This window comes from Oreochromis aureus, linkage group 11, assembly GCF_013358895.1.
Source record: "Oreochromis aureus strain Israel breed Guangdong linkage group 11, ZZ_aureus, whole genome shotgun sequence".
Classification (NCBI taxonomy): Eukaryota; Metazoa; Chordata; class Actinopteri; order Cichliformes; family Cichlidae; genus Oreochromis; species Oreochromis aureus.
In genome coordinates this window covers 34,277,054-34,289,454 of record NC_052952.1, presented here as the reverse complement: position 1 = coordinate 34,289,454, position 12,401 = coordinate 34,277,054, and the positions used below count along the sequence as shown (strand labels likewise).

The 12,401-nt window shown below is 39.9% G+C and overlaps 1 protein-coding gene across 2 annotated transcripts in view; it reads right to left on the bottom strand.

Annotated features, from left to right (window-relative positions):
* Positions 1-11,209, bottom strand: part of paqr6 (progestin and adipoQ receptor family member VI) — a 29,758-nt gene extending 18,549 nt beyond the window's left edge. The window contains exon 1 of one of the 2 annotated variants that reach the window (XM_039619437.1): positions 11,043-11,209. In XM_039619437.1, the coding sequence (XP_039475371.1) occupies positions 11,043-11,103 (61 nt within the window). In that variant the 5' untranslated portion in view covers positions 11,104-11,209. Of the gene's footprint in view, positions 1-3,875; positions 4,113-11,042 lie in introns of those variants that run through there. The other variant, XM_039619438.1, reaches the window with a different exon arrangement.
* Positions 11,210-12,401: the final 1,192 nt, after the last annotated feature.

Below are 12,401 nucleotides of genomic sequence, written 5' to 3'. Positions count from 1 at the left end.
AATATGAGACCTGATTATTATGACACTGACTGAACTTAATGGGAATTGTGCTGTGCCAGAACGATCATGTTGTTGGGATAGCGGTAAAGCCACATCGGGTTAGGCTGACACATACAGCGTAGGAGGAGCACCTGTGCTAATATTTGAGCTGCTGCAGCCACAGACACCAGCATGTTAGGAGTGTGAACAAGACAAAAGACAAAATGACAGCAGAAAGTGTAAATAAAAACACGATGCCCCGACTCACACAGCCCGAGGATCAAAAGTCGAGGTGTTGAAAAGAAGGCTCAGAGGAATTCAGTAGTGTGGAGATATTTTGGCTGTTTGAAGCCTGACAAAGAAGCCGAGCAGCCCGCACTCCACACTGCATTGAAGTCATGTTTCCACAAAGGCAGGATATACTGTGGCAAGACACGATGCCAGTAAAGCACGGTCGAAAATGTCGACTTTAAGTGGCTCATTAAAGTAATTGACCCTCGTTATCAACTCCACAGACGGCACTTTCCTAGCTATACATGGAGTGGAGAGAGACAGCTGAACAGCTGTGTCACACTTCACTACCATATCTGATTGTTGGTCAAGTCACATATCTGATCCATATGAGGCTGACTGCCCACTTGAATTAGACAGCTTGAATCTGCGCAAAATAAACAAATCTAGTGCAGAGACGGCTTTTTATTTAGAACTGATTTTGAATTAATGACTAACTTATTTATTTGGAAGAGACCAAAGAATTCAGTTCAGCATTTTTTGTGTTCTTTTGTAACACTTGAAGCATCTGACTGGTCAGAATTAAGACGTCAGTTCATTATGTGTACCTAGGTCATTTATTTTAAATACATAATGTTGTACAGTATATTTAACATGTTCAATTCATAAAGTTTTTGTTTCCATATCACTCAGCCACCCACTCAGATAAAAGCTATTGTTAAGCCAACTTTTCTTCTCATTGGCGGACCTTCACAATTAAAGTTCGAATACTAGGTGGGCGGGGCTTCTGTGCTCACAGCCATAGCAGTATGCCAGAGATGACCATACTGGGGAGCAGAAACCGGAACGTCAATGACACAATAGCTCATTCAGCTCACAATCCATCACTATTCACAGGCTTTCTGCCTGCAAACTGGCAAATATGACCTTGACCGCAATTTTGTAAACACCCATTAATGATGTCTGTGTGCATGTTTCTCTAAAAATCTGGCCAATACTCTGGGAACAATTCTTCTGTATTGTGGACAGACACCTCGCCTCAAACGGAGGATTTAGAGCAAACTGAAGCCTCAGCTTTGGTTTGTATACAAGTTCAATATTTTAAACTTTGGTTCATATAGAATCCACCATTGGAAAATAATATATAAGAAAAGCATTCACCCCAGAAAACATAACAAAATATTATTTTTGAATATGTGACATTTCTTAAAGTCTAAGCTAACTTATTCAGTTTATTTGTCAGAGGTATCCTGTTCAGACGTTCACAGGAAGCCGTCTCTCCACTCTGTCAGGGTTTTTGGCTTTCTATCAGATTAAAAGAGGCAATCTGAAGATGTTACAGCTTTCACCACTTTCATAGACAAATGAATGTCCACAAGAAAAAATAAGTACCCACATCTTTAGTCGTGCCGGACACTAAACGTGGATGCTTTTATAGCACCAAACACGCAGACACTGCCAAGTAACATATTTTGATACTTAAGGAATATGTCCCATCAGTGTCAGTGATAAGTATGGATGCTCACAAGATTGTACTCTTATTTAGTCCCATTATTGATTCTGCTTACAAGTTCTCTTGCAAGTTAATATAAAACATACAGAGTAAAATTTATACAGGTGTGGAAAAGCTCTGCTGCAATAATTCTGACGTCATTTTTGCTAAAGACAAAAAAACAAAAAACAGCCAGCACTGATAAAAGGAAGTGATAATGTCTCAGGAATGTGACTCTAAAACAAAACTGGAACTGGCTTTTGATTCCCAGCATCCAGCATATAATGATGTAATGCTGAAGACACGATTCAGGAAAGAAAAAAATGCACTCATTCCTGGAAGCTTGACTATAGTCTGTACTGCACATTAGGTGGAAAAGTGAGCTCAGATACGCGGCTTCAATCATGCCTGATGCCTGAAAGCTTCATGCTCACCTGCAAGAAGACTGGAGAACGTTAATGTCCCCATCAGTACCAAAGGCAGAGGGCATCTGCTCTGTGACTCAAGGTTATGACTGACATTTAAATGCTTTTTAGTTATAAGATAAGCTTCTTGTTAGTGATCCAAAAATGCTTTAAGTGGAAAAAAACAAGAAACTGAAACATAAAAATGAATGATTATGTTTATCGGTTACATATGAACTACGCAATCCTGACTCAGTATTTGAGGTTACTTTGAAACATAATGGGATAACCCTGCAGACAGAACGTCCACTCACTCGATCATGTGATATGTTTTGTAACTTCCCTCTGGTTGAAGTCATGCTGCAATGCTTCTCCTAGGTGTTTCTACTTCATCAAGTCTTTTCTGGTAACCGATTACATGTCACATTAGGACTGCACTCTGTTATGAAACATGTTGATTTGACTTCCTGTGCCAGATCAAAACACTAAATCACTCTCAGTTTTTTCATTTCTATTGCATTATTGATTCAAGTGGACCCTTGAAATACCCAGTTCTGAATCCTTGGCACAATCTAATAGAAGAGTCAGCCAGGGAATGCAGTATCAAATGGAAACCAGCTGACACATTAAACATGATACAAAAGAAAACAGGACGGGTTTGACTCCAAACTGAGATAAGGCAGCAACTGCCAAAAACAATGAATATGTCTAAACTAAACAATTAACCTGGGAAAAAGCCTGCAAATACCTGTTCAGGTGTCATACTTCTCATTTTGTGCAACAAACACATCCTTTGTTGCACAAAAAGCATTGTTAAATCCAAAAGACAGCAGAATTCCTCTAATATTTCTGACCAATTCATTTTTCTTAAAAACACAAAAGACAGTTACTCTTTGCATAGTCGCATATGGAAGACATACAGTGTCGAAATAAAAAAAAAAATGACTTCATAAAAATGCTAATAAAGGCACCAAGATAAAGTAAAAAAGCAACAGTTTGTCAAAGATACTTTTATGTTTTGATTTTCTACTGTAGGGAAGACTAGCAATGCCAAAACCAAAGCTAAATAACTTGTTTGTTTTTAAACGTAATTAAATGCAGGCAACAATTATTCTAGGAAATTTATATTTTCTGATCAAATTTATTCATTTTCTTAATTTAGTTTTCTTTTATTGAAATACAAAAGGCAGCAACTCATAACATTAGTGAAGCTTAAACCTAAACTTATATTTAATTATTTTTCTATTATGTTATTCAGGGTTGTTGTTTTTGTTTTTTTTTTTTGTTTTTTTTAAGTTGTTTTTGGCGAGAAACATAAGTTCTTTAAATCGTCGTGGGGGAAAAAAAAGTTTCGCTCTTCTGGCAAGTTCTTACAATGTGGAAAAATCCATGCTGGAAAAACACTGCAAGAGTATCCGCCTGAACACATCTCCGGAGAAACGGTTCGGGAAAACATGTTGGTCACATGCAGCTAATTCTCATAACTGTCTCCGTTCTTCAACAAAGTGTGTTCTCTGTTTTCTCCTCTTTTCCATCCCAATGTCCTAAACGCGACATTCCCAGAATTCCTACCCTGACACAAGCTGGAGGAAAAAGAAAAACTGTCTAGATGCTGGACTTCCAGCTGGAGACAAACAACAGTCTCTGCTCTAAAGAGTCACAGCTGCAAAACTTCAACCTTTCAGCGACGGACAGCGAGACCAAAAAAAAAACCCCGAATGAAATCTTAATGTGTGTGTAGCACAAATACTTTAAATGCGCAGACTTACCGCGACCTTCGGGCATGGGGAGGGATTCCTCTCCTTCAGTCCGCGTAAAAACGCTTAAGTCTTCCTGTGGGTGACAACCAGGGCTGGGTGTCTTCACTTTCCCGTACCTCGGCTTCACTGTGCAAGGTCTCCACACAGCCTCTTTTTCTCGTCTCCCACACGAGCCAGTAGGAAGCGCCGCTTCGTGCTCACGTGGATCGCAGGAGCAACAACAACACGAGCCATGTGTGTCCACCCTGTGAGCGCGCGCTACTGCTGAATGGACAGTGACAATAGTTTCGTGCAAACCGCGCCCAAAATGGCAAATTTGGTAGTTTCCCTACTTTACATATTTGTATATATACACATAGGGAGGCATATATACTCATATTTATCCAGAGAGGTAGCAGCAAAAATTTCCATATGGAAGACTGAAAAGTCATAAAATAAATACACGATAAAGGAAAAAAAAGGTCAATGAATGTAAGCAACATTTACATAATGTGACATAAACTGATATTTCTGGTAAAGTCTGTATGGAAGACCGAAACTGACAAATAAATATGCAAAAATAAGTGGCATAATTAAGAATTACACTTATATGCCATTACCAAATATAGTATTAAACAAATGTACTATATTATACTGTATTATATCAAATATTAGGAGGTAGCACAGTGGTTTGTGACAGAACAGCAACCTGTCCAGCTTGAACCCTGCCTCTCACCCCTGGCAGCTGGGACAGGCTCCAGATTCTCAGTCTTTTAATGACATTCTGTACTGCAGATGATGAGATATTCAGTCCTCGCGATTTTACACAAAGGGACATCAGTCTGAAATTGTAGACTCTGCCCATCTTTACTACTCTCTCCTTCTAAGATGCTCTTTTTATACACCCAGTCATGTTACTGACCTACTCTCATTTAATCTAATGAGGAGAAAAATGTTCCCCAGTCTGCTTGTTTTTAGTTCACTTCATTTTTCAGTCTTTAGTTGCCTCCATCCTGAAATTCTAAATACTTTGAAAATGTACCTTTTTAACAAACATTTGATGTGTTTTATAAATAAAACGGTGGATAAAATATGTGTTTGTGACATTTGCAAATTATTACATTATATTTTTATTTACATTTTACAAAGGACTGCAACAGTTTTGGAATTCAGGCTTGAGGTATGGAGGACTGAATATGCCAAAACTAGAAATTTACAAATTCATTCTATCATTCAATTATTTATTTATGTGCATGGTTGGTTTTGTATAAGGTATGGCATAGAGGCCATAAAAGTAAAAGAATGTAAAACTCATAATCTAGTACATTTATGGGCTTTACTTTTCTGCATCCTCCCAATGACCAGCAGAGGACGAGTCCTCTGTTTGCAAAATAAACAAACAAACAAACAAATAAATAACTGTTCACTTTTATTTATGAGCTCAATAAAAACTTTACTGATAATTTTATGTCCTCATTCACTTCTCTTAGTATTATTTGATAACACATGAGTTACAGTAAAAAAAACAAACTATTAAGCAGAATACCCTTTAGGGCATGGCTTTCAATGAAAAGCAGTCAACTTAAACAGAAACTAATGGAGGCAGAACGCTGACGGTAAAGAGGAAATAGTAACAGTGTGAAAGAGTAAAGTCCTGTGAATCAGTAACATGGGTTTAGTGTTGGAAAGAAACAGTTCATTTATTCAGGCACTGAGGACTTATAAGTGTAGTTTGGGGTATTTTTGTTTAGTAGTACTTTTTAAGGACTTGTTAATGTTTATGAATGTGCAGTATTTTTAACATGAAAGTTAATAAGTGATTATATTTGTGGATATATACTATGAGACACACAACCAGCAGCATGGTGGGCCTATACTTAGCAGAGGGCAAGGGTTTGAGTGTTTCTGTGTGGAGCTTGCATGTCCTCTGCATGGCTTTTATCTCTAACTTTGTGTGCAAAATATAGTGCTTTGTGAGGGCTTATCATATTTAGTAAGACTAGCATTATCTAAATGCTGGCCATTTCCATAAATGCTTAGAAAATGACTTCCACTTCGTTAAAACTTGTGTATGCTTATATTAAGCTCAGTATGTGCTGTGTTATGAAGCCATAGAAGTGGCTGTTGCCTCAAGCACAAACAATAATTACTGACATACCTGGTATTAACTCTCCCTCCTTCATGTTGGAGACGTTTTTGGCTCCAGGGCTGCCCAACCCTTTAGACCTACACAGCAGTGTAACACTATGACTCAGCTCTTAAGGAGATGTACCAGTAAAAGACGATCTGCTTAAACTGTACATTCAGCGTATGCAGAACTGTTTAGACCACCAACATCTGTCTGCACCCATCGCTGCTCTGGTCCTGACCGTACAGTGAGTCCCTGTGCACTGAACTATTCCTTTAACGGAGCACCAGCACTCAACACGTGGTCTGATCCTGCTCCCATCCATTCACAGCCACTCTGAAATTACACTGGCACTAAGACGCAACACTGTGGCAGTAAAGGGAGAATCAGCCCGACCAAATTTAGACTGAGAACAATTTGGATCAAGTGCAAGATCAGTCAGTAGGCCAGTGCTCCACCACTTTGGTCCAGACTGAAACTTCTACACCGATCCAGCCTCCAAAGATAGCGTGGTAAGTATAGAACAAAACACGAGTAGAAGGGGGTCAAAGTTGAAAAGCTGGTCATCTAAAACCTGCAAGCAGATAGATTAATAAATGATTATTACAATTGTAAAATTTCTTAGGGATGTTATTAAAAAATGCAAATCATTTTAAAACTATTTTATAGAAGTAACTGCAATACTGACCTAATTACTGAGTAATAATTGGTCTATAACTTTCCTTCTAAGCTCTCATTTCATGGGACACTAAAACTGAATTGATAAGAAGTTTGATGATAACAGGTAGTAAATATTATTTAGCTTTGGGTATCTTGCTGTTAACAGTAAAATATGGAATCTCAAATAAAGTGAAAAGTTTCCGGCCAAAATAAAGCTTGTTAAAACATATATACATATATATATTAAACAACAACAACACAAAACTCTAATTTACAGAGTTCTGCTCAGATCTCTGTTCCCTTTGTGGGTTATTCACTACCCTTATAGACTTGACTTGCAGGATTAGCCCCATATTTACTGTTCAGGTTAGTATTCAGTGAGTTTCCACAGGAAGACTGCAGAAACATGTGACAGATTTCGGCAACACTGTAGCTGCTAATTTGCGTTTTTTCCTTTTGTTAAAAAAACCCTTTATCCTGAAATTAAGCATCACATTACCTCGGTAAATCAAATAACGTATGATCATGACTCACTTTTGACCAAATGCTACTTTGGTTTGGTTTGTTTCTGCGGACCTGTAATGGAAGTATATTTGAGGTTTTAACCTCGCGGTCCTCGCTGACTTTGGCAAGACTTCCTCAAACACCACCATGACAAAACTTCTTTGGTTTTTTCCAACATGTCTAAACAGCCATGAGACGGACTGTTACAAAATGTGGTACACGCATTCATGGCGCTCAAAAGAGTGATCCTGACGACTTCCACTGATCTGCTGCTTTTGTCTTTCAGTAAAAAAACACAATGAAGAAAATTAAAAATGACTGAAAAAAAGTTACGCCAGCAGCCCCTTGCACCCAAAATGCAGCCTTCCTTCCTTTAAAACATCAATCAAAATATACATAGACAAAATAAAGAAATAGCCCTAAAACATTGAGTTTCTACAACATGTCATATCTTTTTAAGAAGCACAGATTTAGCTACCTTCTTCAGTGCTGCTGCACTCGCGATGTGTTTGAATTACAGCTCCTGGGCCGTTGCTGCCCATTTAAATAGTCCTGACCTGTTAACTGGAATGCACCATGTTTCTCTGGCAGTGGGGACAGTGCTGATATTTTGTAGTGCAGTTTTTGCTGTTTAATTTTAGTTTTCTTTTAGAGGGTTTAGTTATTATTTTATCCTTTGTTTGCTTTGTTGATCTTCGGCAGCTTAAACGGACAGGGTTTTTGTAGTTTGTTTGAATACTCAAGTCTTAGTTTATCCTCCTTCTGTGTCTCAGTAAGGTTGAGACATGGTAAGGTGGTGTTGATGGCTTCTTTCACTTGGTGCTTGAGGTAGATTTTGGCCTCAAATTAATATCAAATAGTCTCATATTCATTTTATGTAAATAAAATTTTTAAGAATTTTCAAAATCTCCTGTACATGAAAATCTCTACTTGGTCAGAGGGAATTATGCTGCATGTTAACAGGTGACAACCACCAGAATCAGGAGGACTCATCCTGTGCTGAGGATGCACTCACTGACAGCATCGTCCAGCCGTGAGTGTCTCATGACAGTGGGGAACACAGTGATGTCAGTGATACTGGTTAAATACTGGAAGTCACTCCCTAATACCTCAGCAAAACCGATCACACCTCTAGGACGGTGACACTTCCTCAGGATTACAGTTACTCAAGTTGCCCGTGACTTGCTGTCACTTCTACTATGTCACATGATTATTTACGTCAGCCTTCTTCTGAACCTGCAGGGACTCTTTTGTCTAAGCCTTGACCAGATAGGACATCCTGTTTTATTCAGCGCCAGACAAACATTCCGTTTGTGTCAACACAGCCTTCGCTGCCATCGTCCTGTTTGAGTTCATCCAAACTCAGAGCTGTGTGACTTTAAACACAAAGGACATTTTAGTTTCACGCATGCCTTCCTGACAGCACCATTTCATTTCACTGCACTATTCAAACCAGCTGTTTGAAAGATTAGGAAGCACTGAGACATTTCTTTGCCGCATCATTACTGGCTACTCCAACCTGCTGCTGACCTTCTACCACTCGTCCATTGAGAGCCTGCTAACCTACTGCATCACAGTATGGTACGGCAGCTGCACCAAGGCGGATAGAGTGAGGCTTCAGAGTGTGGTCAAGACAGCACAAAAGATCATCGGCTGCCCTCTCCCCTCCCTGATGGACATTTATTCCTCCCGCTGCCTCAGCAGAGCAGCAAACATTATCAAGGACAGCTCCCACCCTGGTTTCAACATGTTCAACCTGCTTCCCTCAGGGAAGCGCTACAGGTGCCTCAGCACAAAAACCCACAGACTCAAAAACAGTTTCTTCCCCAAAGCCATAACCACCCTGAACTCACACATGCACTGATAGCACAGCCCCCCTCCCATTTTTTTTCTTCCCACTTCCTCTATTAACCACCACTGTGCAATACCAATTCTATGTGCAATAACCCAACTGTATATACACAACACTATTTATTACATATTACTTTTTTTAAAACCGGCTTGTATATTTGTACATATATATATATATATATATGTATATACATATATATATATATATATATCTTTTTCCCTATGTTAATACTGCCCATATGTATATAGCGCTGCATGTTTGCACTGAGTAGGAGATGCTCTGTATCTCATTGTACAACTGTATAGTGACAATAAAGGCATTCTATTCTATTCTATTCTATTCTATTCTATTCTATTCTATTCTAAAAATGTTAAATTCCAAGTTGGAAACTGGGCTCACTACTGCATATGAATGACATACTTGCCAAAATATGTCACTGATATTTTAAGGATGCTGAAAAAAAACACTGCCTTTGCTGTAACGTTTTGTCAAAATATATCCAACAAGTGAAAAACACCCACATCAAATCCATCTGCAAAGCACATTACCATGCATTCTTAAAATAGCCTTGCATATTCACCAGAAAGAAAGAAAAAAAGAAAAACTTTACTGACCCAGTGGGAAAATCTGAAGGGTTGACCCCGCCTACTTTAAGGCAACATTAGTTATAAAACTCTCCAGCACATGTGCAGTGACCCCCAGCTGCACATGTTCCTCCTCCCTGAATGAGATCATCATGTTTGTCTCTTTGGTATTGTCTCAAGTTCAAGTTTGAACGTTTTAGTGCTCAAATATTATCATTAAAAAATTCATCAAAAATGAAAAACATATTAAGAATATTTAGTTTTACTTTGCACCGTGTCAGCAATCATTCAAATGATATCAAGCACATCACGAATGAGTTGCTGATACTTGAATTCAATGAGAAAGTGACACAGGTGCTGCATTCAAAATAAGAGGATTATCAGCCAAATGCCTATAAAGTAACAGCAAAAGTGCTGATTAAGCACAAAAACCGGACAGTTTACTTTCATGAATGTGTTAATGATGTGTTGCCTTCGCTTAAAGGTTTACGATCATGTTTTACATGTAAAATTTGAAGTAATTTTAACTGTAGTGATATAGTGACGTGTGATAGCTTCTTTTTTCACTGCCTGAAATTACAAATACTAAAAGTACCTCAAACCACATTTGAGTGCATATGAGGAACGCATTGCGTTACTGTACTAACTGTTAATCAGAAGCAGCTTTACAGACTCTCCTGTTATTATTGTAAGTACATAAAAAACCGCTAAGCACGAGCACGCAGGCGCGAACGCGCGTAAACAAAGCCTGGTGCAGGATGCGCAGCGCAAACACGTGTAGGGCCTGAACATTGCGACACAGCGCATTTGTACGTTTTTCTTCCCGCAAATTCCCATAAGGAGCTGCGACTTACGAGGAAAACCCTCCAGTTTCACTTTACGGGAGGAAGGAGAGTGGGTGCACAGAATCATTACACAGTTCCTAGAAGGAGATGCACCGAGTCGGGCGGGGATCCCTGCTATGAGGAGAGATAGTTGCAGAGTTTATGAGAATCACAGCAGGACACAGCACTCGGGTCTAACCCTCCAGCTTCGCCTGTCCGCTCGTGGGTGATTCCGGTGAAAACAAGAGAAGAAACACTTTTTTGGGGAGGCAAAAAAAACTTCCAATTCCATCAAAATGCCCCATTCGGTTTCGTTCCTGTTGTATCAAACACTGCCCCTCCTCTCCTTCTCTTCCTTTCCCTCTGCACATTCCTGCACTAACAAAATAAAAACACTACCGGATCCCCTAGTGCCGGAATCCCACCCCTCGGGTTGGATGTGAGGAAGAAAAGAAACCTTGTTTTTCACGATCAGGAGACAACAACAGAGGACATGAGCTCCGGAAGCACCAACACAGAGGGAAACATTTACAGTGACAGTATGAAACAATGAGGCATCCTGCTAAACTATTAACAAACAAAAACAAATGCATGAAAGCGGCGATAGGCGCACATGTAGATTTCAACCACAGAGAAGTTACTTACGCATAAACTCCAAGCAGGCGAGACATTTCCCCAAAGCGAGCACAGAGCCCTGCATGGACATTTCTCACACAGATTACAGATGCTTTTAACTAAAGGGGGGGAAATCTAACAAGTTTCTCGTATGTTTAAACCGTTCATCCTGTCCCTGCAGCCCGGTCCTTCCACTCCAAAGTCCCTGCAGCTTCACAGCTTCATGAGCTCTCAGAAAGAGGATTGATTTGGGTCAGCGAAGTTTCCCAACCCCCTTACCCAGCAAAATAAATGGGCCAACACCAGTGCCAGCCGCCTGCTGCTGGGGTGGCACTGGCTCTGCTGCCAGGGGATTGGTTATTCTGTGTGCTCGGTCAGTGGTGGGCACTGGGCCTGGGACAGAGAAGAACACAAGAGATGGAAGAAAGAAGAGAAAGAATGGCACATGGAGACCTAGTTTGAGAGAAGAGAGGCCTTGAATAGATTTGCAGAGTTGAGAAGGTTCAGGTCACTCGGGTTCGCTGCAGAGATTTTAGATTCGGAATTTGAGTCCTTGTGTTTTTGTTAAAGTCAGACTCTTACTCCAGTGCAAAAGCTTTAGCATCAAAATTAGCAAAGTACCTAAAGATCATGATTCACTGTATATCTCACATTTATGTTGCAGCTGCAGTTTTATCTACACTGCTCAACAAATCAGGGGAACACTTGATCATCACAGCATAACGCAAAGTCAGTTACACTTCATGGATATCAGTGATTCCACATCACCTGCTTTGGTGCAAATCAAAGTGTCAACAGCTGTAGTGGGGAGGGAACATGACCCCCAGATAGGCTTTTGCAGGTGGTTGCCCATCAGGACTGATGTCTGTCTAGTTTTGCTATCCTTCAGTGGGACCAGTGCACAACCAGCACAGTGCAGCTCGACTGGGATTACTAACGAACATCAGAACTGGCAGGGCTGCTGCCGGTTGGCCCTGCTCTCACAGATGAAAGCAGACTCACAGTGAGCATGTGCCCAATGTCTAAGCATCCAGACTCTTTCATGTGCTCTCACGCTTCTGACACACCCAGGAGAGGAGACTCAAACTACAGCAAAACTTGCATAACATCTTCAGGTTTGAACCTGCCCCAGACATCAGGAGCGACGGGTGAATCTGACTGAAAAATGGAGGACACCACACCTCGTAGGGTAGCCACTCTGAAGCCATACTTTAAACCATTCTGTTTTATAATTCAACTAAAAAAAAGAGGGGCATAATTTATAAAAATTAACATAATATGGTCTCAAATTAGGTTTGAAACTGGTGACACAAACTGTTGACCTATCAGTGAGTGCTCATAAATTGAATAAAAAGTCATTTTCCTAGAGACAATTTGGCTTCTCTTTAA